This window comes from Suillus subalutaceus, assembly GCF_016647625.1.
Source record: "Suillus subalutaceus strain FC151 chromosome Unknown DFJ58scaffold_3, whole genome shotgun sequence".
NCBI lineage: Eukaryota > Fungi > Basidiomycota > Agaricomycetes > Boletales > Suillaceae > Suillus > Suillus subalutaceus.
The window spans coordinates 436,835-454,717 of NW_024540252.1; the positions used below are offsets into that span (position 1 = coordinate 436,835).

The following is a 17,883-nucleotide window of genomic DNA, read 5'->3' on the forward strand; positions in this document are numbered from 1 at the left end:
GCGTTCTAGACTCGGGCTACGAGCAGCATATGAATTTCTCAATGAAGGTGTGTCTCGTTTCTCCGGCTCACTCACGATCTCTGCATACATTAGCTGTAGATATGGTTATCGCGGGCACCTGTTTGTTCCGCCCGCGGCGGCATGGTCGATTACACCCGTGGTCGTGAATTCTTCCGCAAATAATGTGCACGTTCACTCGACCATGCATGTGCATCGTCCTATGTTTCACACCCACGTACATGCACGTCGTGCAAGCATTTCCCTAACTTCGAGGTGTCAATCGTGGAATCCTCCTTATAGGCAATGCTGCGCAGGTGTTTTCACATGATACTCCTGGCAGCAACCTAGTGGATCAAAAGGCCATGCTTTAGAAACGTTTCGAAATGTGCGATCACCTCGGTCATGTGGCAGTCTGACGGATTGCGAAAGAAAAAGAGTGAACTTGTTATCATTCTATTCGTTTTCGTTCGAATTTTGTGCTTGTCTGCAGAACAAATGGCTGCTGTCGCTGTTCGGGTATTACTGCCCCCCCAGTTCGGTCAAAGCATAATATAATAATAGAATTTAGAATTGAGAAGCTGTGCATCCAGAAAGGAAGCAAACGCTTACACACCGCTCGCCAAGCCACTAGTACTTCACTCGCTCCATTGTTTCTTCGCGCGGCCGACGACAACCAACTAGTGTCCCTCACGACTATGAAATACATAGAATTTCCTGAGTTATCACGCCTCTCCCAAGCGCTCACTCATGAGGGCCCAGAATGCTCCGTGCACACTCGCATTGAAGCATATAGCTGCAAGAACATCAAGCGCGACAAGAAACTCTTCAAAACTCTTGAACACGCCTACAACGACGATCTCTCCCATTCACCGCCACTTCCTTCATGGCTTGACCGCGAGCCTGAGCTCACCCCGTTTGGCCCTATGGACAAGCAGGCTTCTCGCAAGACACTCTACCTTCTTATAGCCACCCTCAACATCGCATTCCCTGACCACGAATTCTCAGATGTCAGACCCGCACACTTTAACAAAGAGAAGAACGGCGCGAGCGTGCTTAATTCGCTCAGCACAACCCTCCTATCTCCTCACCGTGCCGGCATGAGCGCGCCACGCACATACTCAGCTTATCCTCCCACGTCGTCCACTTTCTTCCCTTCTTCTGTCCCAACCACCTCGTCGTCACCTCTGCACCACATGGTGCCAAGCCCCTATGCACCTCCTCAGATAGTCTCTGGCACACACCCGACCTTGTATCGTATATTGGATGAGGTCATCGGTCTTGCAGATTGCCAAGTCTTCTCATACTCCCCAGATATCGATTCTGATCCCCACGCCAACGACTCTGACGACGAGGATGATATCGCGTCTGTTGCAGACGAGGATTCGTCAGATGACCCAGACGATGAACCCCCTTTTGAGTTTGATGACTATGACGTCGACGAGTTCTTCCCGGATCCTAGCAGCTCAAGACCCACTTCCGTGTCCCTGCGAAATCGTATACCATTCCGGTACAACAGCGGCAGTACGAGTAGTGGCGAATCGCCCGAGCGCAATAACTTTGCGCATGTGCGATTAAAGCGGCGCTGTGGTGCACTGCTGTGGTCCTCGCACTGGTTCTTCCTCAACCCCAAGTTGAAACGAATAGTGTTCATCTCCGTCTGGGCGCACACGAAGAACGCACGTATGAGATGGGATGACGAAGAGTGGTCCGAGATAGAAATGGACGATGAAAGCTACAGTGGCACGGGCTCTGTACCGAAGAATGAACGGTTCTTTGGATGGGAAGGTGGTGTCGGCGCAGGAGCCCGAGCGATGGGTCTCAGTGCGTCTGCTTGATTGGTGAGGCGCCGTCCTGGCAGGATTTCCTGACGAGTGCTCATCTCTTGGTTAGCATTTCCATGCTTGCTCAATTGACCCTTGGGACAAATTTCCAGTTTCTTTTGCGACCTTCTTGTGATTCGAGTTTTGGCCGTCAACCGGCCTCCGGGCTTCGGCAGCAGCCTTGGATGCCCTGTACGATACCGTCGTTTACGTTAGCTTCTGCATGCACGGCTCGGAAGAGTCAGTGAATTCGCATACTATGTCTCTTACTATATGGTCTTTATGCTGCCGCAGTGCTGGCGAGTGTGTAGTTTTTGTATCAGTATTTATGACCTGAATTCTTGAGGCTTTCCCTGTGGGTGGTGCGAAAAAAAAATATGGATTCCGAGATGTTGTGATGATATACGAGAGTGGCGATACAGTTGATATGAGTCAGAGCCAGATTCCAAGATGACTCGTGGACCAGTGGTGGTTAAACTACACAGTCACGTTGTGCCTCATCAGCAGCTCGCACTTCAGTACTCAGTACTCAGTACTTAGCGCTCATAAAGTACTAGTAGTCTGGAAAGCAAATGTAGGTCGATCAGTCAACGGTAGAACACAACGAGATCCGCACATCGTAGGCCTGATTATGTTCGCAGGTCATCTTCCTGAGTCTTCCGGATATCAAACTAGATCTGTTGAACGCTGCCCCACCCAGTCCTATCGCTCGCGCAGAGTCGCAATCGGCCCTACCAGGCTGCACGCGTACATTCAGATCGCGTCCGTCATACTATGATTCAGAAACTAATCCAGATCATCACAATTACAAGGGCTGGTTACGATGGCAAGAACGTGGTGGACGATGGTAAAGTTCAAGATGAAAGAATCGATTAAAGTTCGATTAGAAAATTGATTGTGATTTTGTGATGTGGTCGCTATATTGATCGGAATGTGCTCAATCTGGAAGGTCTTGAGGTCGAGGAGCGGAAGCAAATGTTCCGTTCAGAGGGTCACAACCCCCCGCTGCTCAGTAACAACTGCCAGTATACCGCGATCAAGAACATTAGATCAACTACACGTAACTGACGCGCATGATCATAATCCATACCTATCTGTGAATCAACATCGTACTGCCAGTCATCCTACATCCTACATACCATTTAGCGAGCGCATATCGCATACGTGAGTAATTCATTGCACAGGATGGGATATCAGTCCATACGGATGGGAATATCAATATCGTCCTTGACCCAGATACAACCATCGTCACTCATCCTAAACATAGAGCCATCCACCCACCGCCTCCAAGCCATCCGATACGCCTTCTCCAAGTTCTTCGTCCATCGTTCAGTGTCGAACAAGGGCATAGTATCTCTGTTCAAGAAAAGACACCGTCGCAGGTCAAGCAGGTCCCCACTTTCTTCCACATCGCCATTGGGTTGCACAGTGTAACGGATGCTGTTCCCTAGGGCCACCGCGCGTTCTTCGTATTCTTCCCTACTGGACACCACCATGTACTCCCCAAATCCTGTAGCACTGGCCAAGCTCGCAGCGACCCTAGAAGACATCTTGTGTCGATGACTCGGCCAGGCGCAAGCAATTAATGGGGTGCCGGCCCAGAGCACGCTGGACAACAGACAGTCAATTTCAACCTTGTGGTGTGTGTACAACCACTCACTCTGCTGCTACAGTGTGCGCGCTACACTGATAGACAAGTCAGCTTGTACAGTGAACACTGATCGTCAAAAGACTTACTTCTGATGTGTCTAGAAAAAGATCAGGAACTCGGCATCGGTAGATGTGATAGTCTTTTGCAGCAACATCAGTGAACCTGATGCGTGATGCTATCTCGTCGCCTGCCCACTCCTTGGCGGTTTGGATCAGGTGGACTTCTCCAGCAGGGGGAAATCGCAGTAACCAAAGGATGCTCCGTGGAACCCGGGCTAGAATACGAAGCCAAGTTGCAAATATGTTCTGACATGAGCTCAGCGACTGGTTGACGACATCAAATACTGCCAGAGACTCACGGGATCGATCTGTTTGGTCGCTGTCTGTCAGTTTTTCGCGTATAATAAAAATGCAGTCCAAACCTTGTACAACTTTGTGGTTCAAAGACAATAGTCAACAACGGCAAGTGAACAACAGCGAAAAGGACACGTACTTGATTGAAATTGGCGAAAATGATGGCATTTCTAAAATATGGATCAAAATTGGCTGTAAGAACGTGGTAGCAGCACCTACGATGGTAAATCAGGAAACAGGGCTCGTCTAAGATCTGCTCTACACTTGATTTCATCATTCCAGAGCTTTTCCGCTGGCGTCTGAGCACGCTCCTCGACAGAAAGATTTTCGCCTTGGCGATAAGACTGTCTGTGGTCGGTGACAAAATATGTATGCTAACGAAATATTTTAAAGCCAAAGACGCCCAGGCAGCAGTAAAACAACCCACTGGCATATATATTGGACACTCCGTGCTAAATTCGTGTTAGCCTTGATTTGCAGTAGGTGTCTAGAAGGACATACTAGATCCAATGGGGAGAGGATGATTCTGGATCACCCTCCTCTCCCACTGAAACCCCGAAATCACTGTGTTGGCAGCAATGATTTAGGCTTCGTTTCCGATATGCTTGAACCCGTGCAAATAGGTCGACAGGACATGTGATGCTATCACAGACGAGATAGTCGCACCAGCCTGAACAAGATAACAGGTCAGGGCAGCAAAGGTTAGGACTATATGTGGCAAGAACCCACTGGCTGCAAGGGTTCCAGCATAGCCCATCAACGAGATCTGAACGGGACTTGGCCTTGCAGCGAAGATTTCGTTCCTCGCTCCTCTGGTATAACCGCCCAAGTCCACAACTATGCTATTTCATCAATGACACGTCCTGAGGGAGGTATGCGACGTACGGATATGTATATGATCCTCCTCAATCCTGTTAACAATGTCTGCATTTGACCAAGAAGAGACATCGAGAAAGTTGAGGTCGCCCTGCTCAAAGTACAGTCGGAAGACTGACCCGTCTGATGGGCTCGTCGCATATAGGAAGACGCGGAACCGATTTTGGTCGTGTAGCTGGAAAACCGATTTCATTAGATGACTCAAGGGATGGTCACTACGTTATGTCAGCGTCGCCGCGGGAAACAAAGCGTCAGCTAGATGTACCTAAAGTCGCTGGACACATAACCGATGTTAATACGCCGTTTCAACGGAGGCAGCGGCAGTAATGGCATTCTGTCTGGTGATATCTGCGTCATTATATTATGTGACACACGAAGGGCATTTCTGTGTGCAATGCGTCGAATGGTGCGGCTGGGTAGTGGAAGCGTGAACTTATCGGGAGATGTAAGACAAAAATTTGAATGACATATTATTGTAGATTTGACATACGGTGTGAAAAGGGAGTACAGTTGGGACCTTTTGAAAGGACGCCGAAGGAAAGACAGAGCCAAACGGCCTCGCAGTAGGAGCCGCCTCCGGTGGCGAATGTGGCACCTCTTCGCCGTAGAGTGTTTCTCCGTAGGTTTCAATGTAACGTCGGTGTTGCATCCTAGTTCGGTACCAGTCGATGAGGCGCATAAGGAAACTCCCTTCATTGAGGAGAGGTTGTCGCCCATCAGAAACATCTGTGAAAAGGTAAAATCGGTGAACCCATCTTCTCAAACTGTGGTCGCATTGAGGTCTTGATGTAGTCAAGGCTACAGTGAGAAGCCAGTCATCAACGCTTCTCTCGCCGAGGATGCCGATGTTCTGGTGATGAAGCTCCGAAAGGTGCTCTTCACATATCGCTATTGCATTTGTCAACCAATGGTCTGCGGAGTGTTGAGCTTGTATTAGTGCACAAGGTCACAAATTACCTCGCGCAGTCCAATTACAGACTGCATTCATCGACATACTCAATCCGCAGTAGGCATCGACCAGGCCTGGATTTATGTTTACAGCCTTAAGGTAATAAGGAACTGCATCTGCAGGATGGCCCTGCGAAGGTAAAGACGTTTGGACACAGCAGCTCGCATGAGAAAATACTTACCATATCTTTCAGGGTATTTGCCATGTTGACCAGTGCAATGTCTAATTCAGGGTGTAGTTTTAGAGCGTGGTTGAAAACCCTTCCATTGTTCATGTGTATGTAAGTCTCGACAAATGTTGGCACAACTCACCCAACTGCAGAGGTATTATGGCCTGCGTCTTTCAGCAGCGAGCCGAAATTCGAAAGTAAATGGGGATGCGTGGGATCAATTTGCAACCCTTTCTCGTAATAAAGGCGGGCAACATCCCTTCCAGACGCGACTCGTGGGGTATTTGGGGCCGCATTGCTGTTCATGCCGCACAGGACGACACCAGTATCATTGAATGCAGAGGCACTCGGAAATAATGATAACGCAAGATAGTGAAGCAGGAGAACCAGCGCATCGTTGGAACAGTGCGGAATATCAAGACCGAGGTCAGCGATCAGTGCGCCTTCCTGAATGCGCCGTGCAAGGGTAAGCAACGCAGATGAGGTTGCAGTCTTGATTTCATAGGTCGATTGACCGGAGTGAAGCGCAGCCCATACATCGGAAGTGGTATATGGGGAAGCGAAAACGACAGCCGACAACATCTGCGCCTGATCTGGAAAAAGCACAACATTGGGCAGTGTTCCGGTAGTGGGATCCAGCATGGCATTAATGAAGCCGTCACTGGCATGATGGACTGCATGCACCAGTGCCAAGCTGGTGTCGTCGAAATGTGGAAGATGGTTGGTGCTAGCACGATCTTGAATTGCGTCCAAAATATTATTCGGCTCTGGTGATGGCGGTAGCGTGGAAAATACAAACGATGCAAACCAGCTAGCGAGAATGATGTCTCGGAATGTCAACGTAGTTCCCGAGGACAGCGGTGGTGACAGACGGATACCCGTTTCAATCGCGTTTATATAATGTCGTAAAGTGGACGATGTGTTACCATCTACTTTTTGTTGGATGTTTGCAACATATGTGAAGACGTTCAGCAGACGATGGGCATGCTGAGGGGTCACTGACGCAAGCAGTCTGTCGTTCGCTGCTTTCAAATGGGCACATAATTCACGGCAAAACAGTGACGCTTGCTCTGTCAATGTCGGCAATATCATGAGCTCTGACAAAAGAGCGTCCTGCTTGCCCATTTAGTCAAAGAATCAAGAACTATACCGGCAACGTACCAAGAAATCCCAGTCTGGGGGGTCATTCTGTAGGCGTGCAAAGATGGCGTTACTAGCGGCGTTATAGGTTGTGGACCTCATCGTCAGAGGAGATGGTCAAGTTGTGTCTCACCCAAAGGCGCCCGTGGTGCAGAGCTCACCGCCGCGTCATTGGGTCATTTTTGCCCAATCAGAAATAGGGTCATGACATTACAGCTGTGCGTCTTGCGTAAGGCTTGCACCCCAATGCTTTTCTTATGGTTCGACGTATTGTCCGCTGTGGGAGACTGTGGAGAACGAAGCCTCGGCATTTCGGCATCAAAGGTATCTGTATATTCGGTTGAATGATGGAAGAACAGGCACATTGCCAGGTTGGAAGCGTTACGGAGATCGCCGCCATTGGCATTCAGAGGAATCTCGTTTTGAGACCGCGTAGTAGTGGGAACTGAGGACCTACAACGACACATCGTCTACCTTCATCAACCTACACTCATTGCCACATCTGTACCTGGTTTATCCACTTTGGGCTTTTTGGAAGCATCCAGGACCTTGGTCTTCAAGGAGACCATCATAGCCCGAAAAGCTTCCTCGCCACCGGGGTAAACTTTCTCCAACGAACCACAACACAGGTCGGATTCCAAAGCGAGGTTCAGCAGTTCAATTAAGTGCCCGTTTATGGGATCGACACTCAGTGCCTTTGTAATGGATGTTAGTAATAAACCACGCCAAAGGCTGCAGCATACCTCGTGATATTTGATGATTGCCTTATCGATCTCTCCAAGATGATGATACACCATGCCCAGATAACCAAGACCCTGAGGATGCTGTGGTTCAATTTCCAACACATGTTGATAGTTTGTCTTGGCCATCTCATAATTCCTGAGGCAAGCACGTCAGGTTTTGCACTCTTGAGAGCACCCTAAACTCACTTCAACTTTCTATAGCAAGTTCCGAGATTGAGGTATGTTGTCGTCCATGACATCTGGGAGCTTTGCGTTACTTGGGCAAGTTCGAGCGAACGTTTGAAAAGATCCGCTGCTCGCTGGTAGCTGTTGATTCAATCAGCATGAGCCTCAGAAGATTGGCTCAGCACCAGGCTCACTCTCCGTGCGTGAACGCCATAACTCCCAATTCATTGATAAGAAGAGGGTCTCCATCACATGCAGCGTAAGCAGCGTTCAATGCTTCATCGGCCAACAAATGATTGGATAGCATAATTTGCTCCATGCCCACAAATAGCAAAGGTAAATGGGAACTAGGCTTCTTTAGCACGTCTATCATGACTCAGCTGATCGAGAGCAACCTCACCCTGTAAACATGCGAGCGCAGGTCGAATATGCAGTGACAGCATGGTCATGCTCGCCTTCCATGGCAAACGTGTGGGCAAATGCGATCCATGCAGGCCCAAATCGTGGATCCATCAATGATGTTTTACTGTGGATGCTTGACAGGCATCGAAGAACGAAGACCTGATAGACTCACCTGAAGTACTGTCGGGCTTGTGGCCATTTCCCAGACGCAAGATACCAGACTCCAACTGCATACCAGCTAATGGGGTTCTCAGGTTCCCGTTCCACAAGTTCATGTGCTAGAATAAAGAGTTTTGAGTGAAGATGGTTAAGATGGTACATGCAAGCAATGTGCAATGGCATGGTAGAATCATGAATAGAAGCCAGCCCCAATATCCTGTAAAGATATTTGAGACATCTGAGATGGATCTGGGCTCGTGTGGAGCACATTCTGACCTTGTCGTGATGACATAACAGTCGGCCCAGCGGAATTGAGCATAGAGTGCATCAGCAAAACTGAATAACACATCAGGATTGTCAGAGAGTCCAAATTCCTCAACAAGACGTCTCCGGGTCAGGGCATGCTCTTCTGCGTGCTTATATTTCCGCAACTGAGAAGTGTATATGAGCTGCACAAAATCGGCATCGTCTTGCGTTTGTTCCCTGTAAGCGAGACCCTGAACAAACTCCCATTCTATGATAGTCAAATACCAGGAAATGAGTAACGATACTTGTGGCCTAACCTTCGTCCGGAGTCATCATTTCACCACTGACTAGCTGGTCGAATGCATCGTAACATTTGACGTCCAAAGTTAATGCCTTCATAAAGCAAAGTTTTGCTTGGTCTCCACGGTTCAGCTTAAGCATAAGTATGCCACGCAAATGGCACATGGAAGCCTCGACCTACACAAGCAAGCAAGGGTCAAAACGTTGTGGTCAGGAATATACGTCCGCTTACCTTGATACCACCGTCAACATTCGGCACGGCACGCCCACTCCTTGCTAAATGATCTATTAGTAGATGGTAGCAGCTGTACATGATTGATGTCAACCTGAATGCCGGAAGGGATTCGCTTCGCCGAGCATCTCCGTCGCGTCTGTCCAATTCCCTTGCCGCACTTGACACTGCGCAGCAAGATATCTGCATGCTACACTCATGTCCACAAGTCTTGATACGGAATCCTGTAACTCTTCAGGAATTTGCACCATCCCAGCGTCACCCATTGGTATTTGAGGCATTATACTTGTATCAGGGTACCCCTCCTTCCCTTTGCCTTTCGTGTCTGCGGTCAAACTACCCATTGTAGTATCATCTACTACCCCGTGTTCCAGACCATTCAAGGGCGCGTTCTGCAGTTCTGGTGTCATTGCAGGGAAGGGCCTAGTTAAGAGTCTCTCAGCACGCGCGTACTGATGAGTCATAAAGTAAGTCTGCGCTAGCCAAAATGCGTCATTTGGGTCATCTGCGCGTCATGGAAGATACACCAATAACAAGGAACAGTCAGAGCGATGGCAATCGTCGAAGCGGCGCGACTTACTGGTCCATGACAGTATCTTGTCTCCCCAGAAGGCGGCAGTTTCGTACAAATGCTGCATCAAAGAATCGTGCCGCCATAGCCTCATACGGTCAATCATCCCCCACTCGCCGTCGTCATTGTCAGATTCCATCTCAGTGTCCTGAAAAACATCCATGGAATCATTTGCAAGGGGATGACGGCCTGTACTCTCTTTCGCTCGCCGGTATCGCCGAAGCGAGGATCTTGGCGAGCTTGGAAGCATGGAACGATTTGGATCAAGCGCAAGGGGTCGACTATGCGTTGAGCTACTCATATCCGCCGCAGAGAATGAGGAAATGATCGGTTGTGGGCTAAACGAGAAGGATGATCCTATTGAAACTCGATTACGCGAACTTGCTGTCGATGGCAGACGAGGTATTTGCGGGACAACAAAAGCACCAGCTGGCGGGGGCGTTGAGGTCATGTTACAAGTCAATATCACCTCCAAGGGCTCCGGCAACCAACAGCAAAGTGGGATTACGTAAACGAGTCCGAGTCAGAAATTCTTAATTTCAATGCCTTGTAAGGTTCAAAGGCAAAATGATTGAAATGGGTTTAAATAATAGGATTGTCCTTGAAATCACTATAGAAATGTGGTTGCAATAGGTGTTGCTGGCGCAGCGCTCTAAATCGAAGCATAGTGCTCAGATTAATTATGCAGTATTGCCCCGTAAAATTTCCGCCTCCGAGTCATGTCGCATTTCGCGGGTCAAGGCTAGCAAAATGTTCTCGATGCGAGCCTGACGGTCCTGCAAAACGGTTCATCACCTCATACCACGATGATGCTATGTTCACTCACTTGTAACTCTTTCATCTCGTCCTTTAGTTTGCAGACTGGTAATTCACGACAATCCTCCAACAATGCTTCAACCCGCTTGACGGAGGAGTCCAACCTCTCCATGTTCGTGACATCAGGTAGGATTTCTACTGGTGGAGCAGATGACGGTTGGTTGAAACGTTGTGAGAACAACCTTGTGACTGGAGTGGACGTATTCAGGTGTAGGATCTTTCCTGTGCCTGATGGTTCTGATAACGAAGGCAATGCGCTGACCTTTCGAGCCCTCGGGGGTTGTGATTGCGACTTCTTTGAAAGTGAGGCGGATCTCTCGTGACGCCGCGGTTTCAAAATTGATGGTGACCCAGAGTCTTCACGTCTAGTAGGAGATGTAAGTGACGACCGCAGACTGCACTCGTCCTGCGAGTCATCAAAAAGATCAAATTCCCTGGAATCCTCAACCTCGAAAATCGCCTCGTACAAATCCGCCGACTTTGAACCGACAAAATAGTCGACAAATGGCATATTCTTGATGTGCCTTGGGATGCTGTGATACAGACTGCGGGCAGCACCCTGGCCGGACTCACGCAGCTGCTGTTCAGAAGCCAGGAGACGTTCGTACATTGCGATAGCGATCAAAATAGGGAATGACTGTAGTAAGTGCAGAGAACGATCTGTAGGTGTTGGCTTAAGATGATACAAGGATGCTTACTGTAAGCCTGATCAGGAACACATTCGCAGAGTGCAAAGAGCGGGGCGAAAGGATGTAACTTGCAGGTTTGAGGATGACGAAGGCGAGAATGTTGAAAGGAGGCTGGTAGCTGAATAAAGCATCCGATTTTACGCTGGTGAAAAAGTTTAGTCATAGTGTATCACGATTTGAAGCATCGTTGGAGGCGCCTTACCCCTGGATGGTCGATATAGTGCCTTGAAACAGAAACTTGTCACCGAGTCAGACAAGTGATCCGCCGATCTGTGATTTCCTTACCTCTTGGGTGGCGTTCTGAAAATGCAATGACATTTGAGCACAGGACCAGTAACTCACCAATTGTCACTTACTGCATCGATTCGGGCAGCGGTATTTGACAAAACGGAAATAAGAACTGACATGCCAACTCAACAACGATCCCGTCATAATTAGCAGCAAATACGCACTAGTCAAGAGAAGGGTGCCCGACAACACCGCGAAGCATGTCATTAAAATAGGACCGAACACCGGATGGAAGCTTTTTGCTTGGCCGAAACTGAGGGACGTGCTGCCGAACCAGATCTGAACCATCAACCAAGCGATATTGCGTATTGTCCATGTACCTGAAGCTTGGATATAACAGTCAGTAGTCTCAATTTAGCGGTGCAAGTAATCTACAATTTACCCAAGGTGTACAAGGTCAGCAAAATACCAGAGAAACATACCACCGCTATGCCGATGAAAAAAATAAATTCAGCTGTCATTGCGCGCAACGCCCTTTCAGTAGAGAAATTAGCAGGAACGTACGAGAGAATAATAAACCATTTACAAAACGACGACATTGTTGGATATTGCATAAAATGCTAGCCTGTAAAAGAAAATCAATAAGGTGCAATGTACAAGTAGTCCAGTTATACCGAGGAGCAAGAACACAACAGCCGCAAGCCAGTAGGTCAAAAGCAAGCTGAGACATCTTTGCTAATGGCAACTTTTAATTGAGTCCCAAGCACCTACACGAGCGGCACAACTGACCGTCATCGTCCAACAGCCCCTTTACTCGCAAAACCAGATAGCCGAGAAATATTATGACAAACGATGTGTCAAAAACGTTCCATACCTGGAGAAGCGGACTTCAGCCAGGGAGTTTGAACCCAAAGATGAATTACGTTGGCAATGTAAACTGCACAAGTACATCAGAAATCGGAACGTGGCAGCTGAACGTGTACTGACTAGCCCACCCGTACTCCTTAGAAGCCGTGTACTCTTGCAGTGTAAAGGCAATCGCAAAAACCAAGAACACAGACTCCCACAGAGTCACGTGAGAGACGTCCTGCGCTAAAAATGATTGGCTACTCTGACTCACAGCCAAACTGAAAACCTACTCCATATGCATGCAAGAAAAACCACCAGAAGTACGGCTATGTTGACGAAGTGCAAGATCGCAGAATATCGTGGAACTCTTAATCTGATAGAGTGTGAGCTCGACGTGAAAAGCACGAATGTCTGATGAACCTGTAATGATCAAGCATCGGTACCGTACGCGGGTCATACAACATGATCGCCCTCTGCTTGTAATTGTCTGGCACCATCGATCTGTTGCCGGCGATGGAAACTATGATACGCCCATTGTATATGTCGGTCACAACGCTCTGAACAATCGCGGAAGCCAGGAAGGTCTTTGCCTTCGTGGCGATTGCCATCTTGTCGAGGATCACCAATGTTAACTGAAAAAAAAAAACAGATATGGCCTGAACTGACCTCAATGGCACACTGAGGGTCGTCAACATACTCATCTTCCCCTCCAATAGCGTATTTCACCTCCTCGATCACATCGTCCGGAGCTCCTGCCAACGGACACCAGAGGGTAGTCAAAACAGCTACCAACTGGATCTTGCTTGATGCGAAGTGACTCAAAAGCTTCAATGCCATGATCTCACATAGGGTGGCGCGCGAATACATCACCCCGGCGTGAACCAAGTCCGAGCCTGACTGTGCTAAGAAGTATGAACGAACAACCATGCACGCGTAAACTATAGCCATGTTCCTGAGCTTCGCGTACTTCGTAACCAAGGGGCGCACTATGGCGAAATTGATGTCCGAGGCCACGAGTTGCCTGTGAGGATGTCGTGAATAACCCAGCCCGAACTACCATAAAACATAGCAACACCAACGTACTCCCAACTAAGCGGACTATCTGAGACGTTCGTCAACCACGTGTATCAATAATACAGGTATTACAATAGTCTCACCGATAGTGTTCTGCATTGATGGCCGACCAAATCGTCAATCGTAACACGTGCTTGAGTTCGAAGATGTAACTCACGATTACATCTTTCTTCAAGTAAGGAATAAGCGGGAACACTTTCACAGACGCCAAAAACTCCTGTGAAGGAGCGAGCAACCCTTGACTTATTTGCTCCTCCGCATCCATGTCAGCCAAATCAACTCGCAGGTGGCTTGGTTATGGAGCAGCGTATTTCTCCTGAGAGTCCTAGATCACTCGTGCAGGTTGTCAACTCAAAAGGTCGAACGGCAAGCAAGTTGTCGGGTCCCAGAGGTGAGTCACTGTGAGTACTGCCGAAGCGATTAAGTTTGTGTTGTAATTTTTATGCCGTAAAAACATGATAATATACTTTATCCGAGTCCAGCGGTTCCTTATCGAGATACAAAGTCTCCAAGCGAGCAATATTCTTTTGTTTTCTTTCTTTCAATAAAGTCCCCTAAATTCCTCTCTCGCTCGTTAACCTTCAACGCTATTCTGTGATGAGCCATGGGATGCTGTTTTTCTGAACCTGTGGATTTTGATTCTGAAGTCAATCTCTTTCATTTCGACCTCCATAGAGCAGTGGGCAAAGGCGCTTTCGGCAAGGTCGGCCATCTTTGATTATTTGTGTGGCCACTCATAAACCAGTGACTGCTTAGGTCAGGGTAGTTGAACACAAGCGTTCTAAGAAGCTTTATGCCCTCAAATACATTGATAAAGCGCGATGTATCAAACAAAAGGCTGTGGCGAATATCATACAAGAACGGAGACTTCTTGAGGAGGTACGTCGTAGCCTTATTGCTTGCATGTTCAATTCTCAAACCACCTTTATAGATCGACCACGCTTTCATTGTCAACTTGCGATATGCATTCCAAGATGATGAAAACTGTTTCTTTGTGCTCGACCTCATGCTGGGTGGAGACCTCCGATGTGAGTCAATCGCGGCCTTGTTGTATTGTTGTATTTTTAAATCGTGCGCCACGATTAGTCCATCTGGAAAGTAGAGGATACCTCAGCGAGAACGTAGTCCAATTTTGGACTGCAGAGCTGGCCTCGGCTCTCGTTTATTTGCACAAGCAGCGCATTATTCATCGGTGAGATTTTTCTGCAACGGAATACCTTGGTCATTAATTGGATTCGCAGTGATCTCAAACCAGATAATATTGTGCTTGATGCAAAGGGCCATGCACATATCACTGACTTCAATGTTGCCATTCATTATTCGGAGCGTCGGTTACACACTAGTGTCGCTGGGAGTATGGCATATATGGCTCCCGAAGTCGTTGGAAGGAAAGGATACACATGGTGTGTCGACTGGTGGAGTTTGGGTATTACAATCTACGAGTTATTGTTCCGACGACGTCCATTTGATGGACGCACATCTGAGAAGATGACCAACTCTATCCTCAAGGATCCTCTGAGGTTCCCCGATGATGCCCATAAGAAATGCAGCTCAAACTGCGTGAAGTTTGTGCAAGCGGTGGGTGCTGACACTCATTAGCATTTATCCTTTTCTTAATCTGGTTGCAGTTACTCGAACGTAATGTTAGCCAACGTCTAGGTTGCCGACCACACGGTCAAGGCTTCCAAGACATTCAAAACCATGCATGGCTGCAGGGCGTAGATTGGGAAGTATTAGACATGAAAGAAGTTCAGCCTCCTTTCGTTCCAGACGTGAGTATTGTGAATTGTTAATCGATCTCATATTTACGCCCCTGCAGATGAAGAAAGCTAATTTTGACGTAACTCACGAACTCGATGAGTTCCTAATGGTTGAAAAACCACTGACCCACACAAAACGCAAGGCAAATCCGGACTTGGCCAAAATGAAGCCGGAAGTGAGGCAGTTAGAAGAGCAGTAAGTTCGCCATACCGGTTACCATGATAGTTCTGATTCGTTTTCGTCACTAGATTCACCATTTATGACTTTATGTCCACCAAGCGCAGGTCGTACTATCCTCATAACGAACCCATCACCACTGTCGTACGGAGTCTAGATTCTGACCAAATTCCGGTTGTTCAGTCAATGTCAAACACCCTTAATCCAACTACGACGATGGGAGATAGATCTCGAGCTGGTTCTCCAGCTTTGGATACCACTTTGCATCAGCATATGACAATACCTCTTTAGCATATGACTGTTTGTATTGCCTTAATATTAACGGTCCGTCCTTAGTTCCCACTACTTTGGTTACATCTCATTTGTATTCGGCTTTTTAGATGCCCAATGTGCACTTAATGTTGTATTTTCTAACTGAAGCATTCATATTATTCATATTTCCTGGAGTCTTTCGCATTAGCCAATTTATGCACACATTCGCACTTCCTTGCTCGCATCGCGGCATGTATGCAGTATCATTGCTAGCAGCATTCTAGCTGGTGTATCTACCTTTGTAAACAATAAGCTTGCATCCGTTCAATATCCATTATCCGAGTCCTAGTAGGTGCTAACTTCATTCTTTTTGTACTCGACTCGAACAAGAAACTATGAGGAAAATACTTTTCCGTCAATCTTGCAATACTTGGACTCCTGGCCGCCAGCCTTGCCTTGTGCCGTGGTCGATCGAGGGTATTATCGAAAATATTGTGGCATGCACGTGCATTACATACTCAGTGGGATGGTAGTCTCCCCTAAGTACTATAGCCTGACTTCGGATAATCATCTCACGACCATTCAAACTTCTACTCTGAACCTCTACTCTGAACCAAATGCCCAATCGAATTCAGCCGCAAAGTATTCGTACTGTGGGCGAACTATTCGCGAATGCTGCTATCCAGGACGTCGAAACGCCCATCTATCCACCCAAGCGATCGCTTCTGAGTCGTGTACATCTATAGTTAGCCAGTGATCACTGCGCACTCCTGAATTCCTCTCTTCTAACTCTCGTGTAAGTCAAGGTGACATTACTGAAATCGAGGTGGATGCAATCGTCAACGCTGCCAATTCGACATTGCAGGGTGAGTCACGTCGTGGCCCATAGTATATAATGAGTTAGCGCTCAGCTGCAACCATAGGCGGCGGTGGAGGTCTGTCGAGCTCTTAAGTGCGTCCGTCATATGAAACTCACAAGGTTTAGTGGACGGGGCAATCCATATGGCTGCTGGCCCAGCACTCGCCGAAGCATGTGCGATTTGCTTCCCTTCACAGCGTTAGTCACAACCTCACCTTATCCCATTCACTTGATATAGGCAGAGAATTATATCCCGGGCGGCGCCCTTGTCCAACTGGAGACGCAAAAATTACTCCAGGCTTTCAGCTCCCTTCGTAAGTGCACCGTTTTTGACGCTCGTTCTGCTGTCCTCATTCCAATATTCTACGCGTCAGGAAACACGTTATCCATGCTGTAGGACCAAGATGGAGTGTTTCTTCAGACACGCAGACAATGGCCAGTCAGCTTGCGTCCTGCTATAGAATAAGTCTTCAGTTAGCGGTAGACAACAACTGCAAGAGCATCGTGAGCCATTAACAATTCTCTATTCTGGCGAGCAATGTCATCATGCCACTTGAATTGACGCGCAGGCCTTTCCCCTGATTTCAACTGGCATCTATGGATACCCCATCGACGAGGCAACTCACGTCGCGCTCAAGGAGACACGTATTTTCTTGGAAGAAAATAATCAGGTGAGCGGGAGCTCCTTCGTGACTTTTGGATAACCATAACTGTAATTTCAGTTGGACCACGTAGTATTTGTCATTTTTACTGGAAGAGATGGCGATCAGAAGGTATACGAGTACGTGGCAATAATGCTCTTGCACGGGTCTTCATTCATGAGGCTGCAATCAGGAAATTCATTCCATATTATTTCCCCCTTGGACCAGAAGATGTTACGGAAAGCGTTGAACCTCTGTCGAGCGCGAAGGTTGCTGTAGATGAATAATTTTCTGCGCTGTATTGTTTTACTTCACGACATTTTACTTCCAGAACCCAATAAAAACGGTTTGCAAGTGATTACATCCATTCTAACACAGAGGGCTGATAGGCTGTTTGAGACAGTCTAGCAGATGATGGGAAGATGGAATGCTGACGCAAACTCGATTCATGACTCCCCCTTGCAACTTGACCTGTTTACCAGCTGCAAGACGATGATATTTCGTTTGCTTTTTATTCCCCTTCCTTCTCTGGAGACTTTGGATACCATTCAGAGCGTTCAAGCAGCCGCATCGCCATCATGAATAGTAGGATCGGTGACTCACTGGCGGTGAGCGCTAGCCACAGATATTGTAAACGTCAAGTATCCTGGGAAGACAGGCGGGTTCTCTGATGGCAACAGATGTTGATCAAACGCGACGTTCGTGATGGTTCCGAGATCACAGCTGTACAAAGGAATGACCACCTTATGTAGTCTTTGTAT

General features: G+C 47.8%; 6 protein-coding genes across 6 annotated transcripts; 3 read left to right on the forward strand and 3 right to left on the reverse strand.

Annotated features, from left to right (window-relative positions):
* Nucleotides 1-695: 695 nt before the first annotated feature.
* DFJ58DRAFT_712969 (Maf1 regulator-domain-containing protein) lies at nucleotides 696-1,835 on the forward strand (the record flags this gene model as incomplete). The annotated part of the gene is made up of 1 exon (XM_041383900.1): nucleotides 696-1,835. The coding sequence occupies one exon, from the start codon at nucleotides 696-698 to the stop codon at nucleotides 1,833-1,835; it is 1,140 nt and encodes a 379-aa protein (XP_041250555.1).
* A 1,165-nt stretch (nucleotides 1,836-3,000) lies between these two features.
* On the reverse strand, nucleotides 3,001-7,471 carry DFJ58DRAFT_257138 (glycosyltransferase family 41 protein). The gene is made up of 17 exons (XM_041379503.1): nucleotides 6,980-7,471; nucleotides 5,961-6,931; nucleotides 5,831-5,909; nucleotides 5,658-5,778; nucleotides 5,191-5,612; nucleotides 4,966-5,132; nucleotides 4,710-4,915; nucleotides 4,554-4,661; nucleotides 4,326-4,494; nucleotides 4,252-4,276; nucleotides 4,044-4,198; nucleotides 3,964-3,994; nucleotides 3,893-3,901; nucleotides 3,830-3,838; nucleotides 3,558-3,776; nucleotides 3,481-3,506; nucleotides 3,001-3,428 (listed from the first exon to the last, which is right to left on the reverse strand). The coding sequence occupies exons 1-17, from the start codon at nucleotides 7,058-7,060 to the stop codon at nucleotides 3,014-3,016; spliced, it is 3,213 nt and encodes a 1,070-aa protein (XP_041250556.1). The 5' UTR covers nucleotides 7,061-7,471; the 3' UTR covers nucleotides 3,001-3,013.
* On the reverse strand, nucleotides 7,438-9,939 carry DFJ58DRAFT_650294 (uncharacterized protein; the record flags this gene model as incomplete). The annotated part of the gene is made up of 11 exons (XM_041381573.1): nucleotides 7,438-7,653; nucleotides 7,702-7,837; nucleotides 7,888-8,007; nucleotides 8,061-8,213; nucleotides 8,267-8,392; nucleotides 8,441-8,644; nucleotides 8,704-8,941; nucleotides 8,991-9,150; nucleotides 9,206-9,249; nucleotides 9,300-9,710; nucleotides 9,786-9,939. The coding sequence occupies 11 exons, from the start codon at nucleotides 9,937-9,939 to the stop codon at nucleotides 7,438-7,440; spliced, it is 1,962 nt and encodes a 653-aa protein (XP_041250557.1).
* Nucleotides 9,940-10,256: 317 nt separating this feature from the next.
* Nucleotides 10,257-13,851, reverse strand: DFJ58DRAFT_756679 (uncharacterized protein). The gene is made up of 19 exons (XM_041388131.1): nucleotides 13,590-13,851; nucleotides 13,516-13,525; nucleotides 13,442-13,460; nucleotides 13,025-13,379; nucleotides 12,779-12,966; nucleotides 12,649-12,731; nucleotides 12,497-12,601; nucleotides 12,433-12,446; nucleotides 12,299-12,383; nucleotides 12,184-12,244; nucleotides 12,096-12,134; nucleotides 11,952-12,043; nucleotides 11,734-11,895; nucleotides 11,638-11,681; nucleotides 11,567-11,581; nucleotides 11,484-11,518; nucleotides 11,291-11,423; nucleotides 10,603-11,229; nucleotides 10,257-10,552 (listed from the first exon to the last, which is right to left on the reverse strand). The coding sequence occupies exons 1-19, from the start codon at nucleotides 13,695-13,697 to the stop codon at nucleotides 10,457-10,459; spliced, it is 2,271 nt and encodes a 756-aa protein (XP_041250558.1). The 5' UTR covers nucleotides 13,698-13,851; the 3' UTR covers nucleotides 10,257-10,456.
* A 67-nt stretch (nucleotides 13,852-13,918) lies between these two features.
* Nucleotides 13,919-16,036, forward strand: DFJ58DRAFT_257193 (kinase-like domain-containing protein). The gene is made up of 8 exons (XM_041379504.1): nucleotides 13,919-14,135; nucleotides 14,189-14,311; nucleotides 14,364-14,460; nucleotides 14,519-14,624; nucleotides 14,674-15,010; nucleotides 15,061-15,204; nucleotides 15,252-15,388; nucleotides 15,442-16,036. Exons 1-8 carry the CDS (start codon nucleotides 14,037-14,039, stop codon nucleotides 15,659-15,661), a joined length of 1,263 nt encoding a protein of 420 aa, XP_041250559.1. The 5' UTR covers nucleotides 13,919-14,036; the 3' UTR covers nucleotides 15,662-16,036.
* Nucleotides 16,037-16,151: 115 nt separating this feature from the next.
* On the forward strand, nucleotides 16,152-17,492 carry DFJ58DRAFT_756694 (uncharacterized protein). Its single transcript, XM_041388132.1, has 9 exons — nucleotides 16,152-16,367; nucleotides 16,424-16,488; nucleotides 16,546-16,557; nucleotides 16,608-16,655; nucleotides 16,720-16,795; nucleotides 16,856-16,985; nucleotides 17,051-17,152; nucleotides 17,204-17,262; nucleotides 17,316-17,492. The coding sequence occupies exons 1-9, from the start codon at nucleotides 16,240-16,242 to the stop codon at nucleotides 17,407-17,409; spliced, it is 714 nt and encodes a 237-aa protein (XP_041250560.1). The 5' UTR covers nucleotides 16,152-16,239; the 3' UTR covers nucleotides 17,410-17,492.
* Nucleotides 17,493-17,883: the final 391 nt, after the last annotated feature.

Bases quoted from the DNA above. Each gene is read 5' to 3' on its own strand.
- DFJ58DRAFT_257138 (XM_041379503.1), bottom strand. From the start codon at position 7,060: ATGAGGTCCACAACCTATAACGCCGCTAGTAACGCCATCTTTGCACGC. The intron at 6,932-6,979 runs GTACGTTGCCGG...ATGGGCAAGCAG, and splicing joins CCCCAGACTGGGATTTCTTG to GACGCTCTTTTGTCAGAGCT. The intron at 4,916-4,965 runs GTACATCTAGCT...GACATAACGTAG, and splicing joins TATGTGTCCAGCGACTTTAG to TGACCATCCCTTGAGTCATC.
- DFJ58DRAFT_756679 (XM_041388131.1), bottom strand. From the start codon at position 13,697: ATGGATGCGGAGGAGCAAATAAGTCAAGGGTTGCTCGCTCCTTCACAG. The intron at 12,044-12,095 runs GTAAATGGTTTA...CTCTACTGAAAG, and splicing joins TCCAACAATGTCGTCGTTTT to GGCGTTGCGCGCAATGACAG. The intron at 11,230-11,290 runs GTAAGCATCCTT...CACTTACTACAG, and splicing joins TGTTCCTGATCAGGCTTACA to TCATTCCCTATTTTGATCGC.
- DFJ58DRAFT_257193 (XM_041379504.1), top strand. From the start codon at position 14,037: ATGGGATGCTGTTTTTCTGAACCTGTGGATTTTGATTCTGAAGTCAAT. The intron at 14,461-14,518 runs GTGAGTCAATCG...CGCCACGATTAG, and splicing joins GCTGGGTGGAGACCTCCGAT to TCCATCTGGAAAGTAGAGGA. The intron at 14,625-14,673 runs GTGAGATTTTTC...TTGGATTCGCAG, and splicing joins AAGCAGCGCATTATTCATCG to TGATCTCAAACCAGATAATA.
- DFJ58DRAFT_756694 (XM_041388132.1), top strand. From the start codon at position 16,240: ATGCCCAATCGAATTCAGCCGCAAAGTATTCGTACTGTGGGCGAACTA. The intron at 16,368-16,423 runs GTTAGCCAGTGA...CTCTCGTGTAAG, and splicing joins CTGAGTCGTGTACATCTATA to TCAAGGTGACATTACTGAAA. The intron at 16,796-16,855 runs GTAAGTGCACCG...TCTACGCGTCAG, and splicing joins CCAGGCTTTCAGCTCCCTTC to GAAACACGTTATCCATGCTG.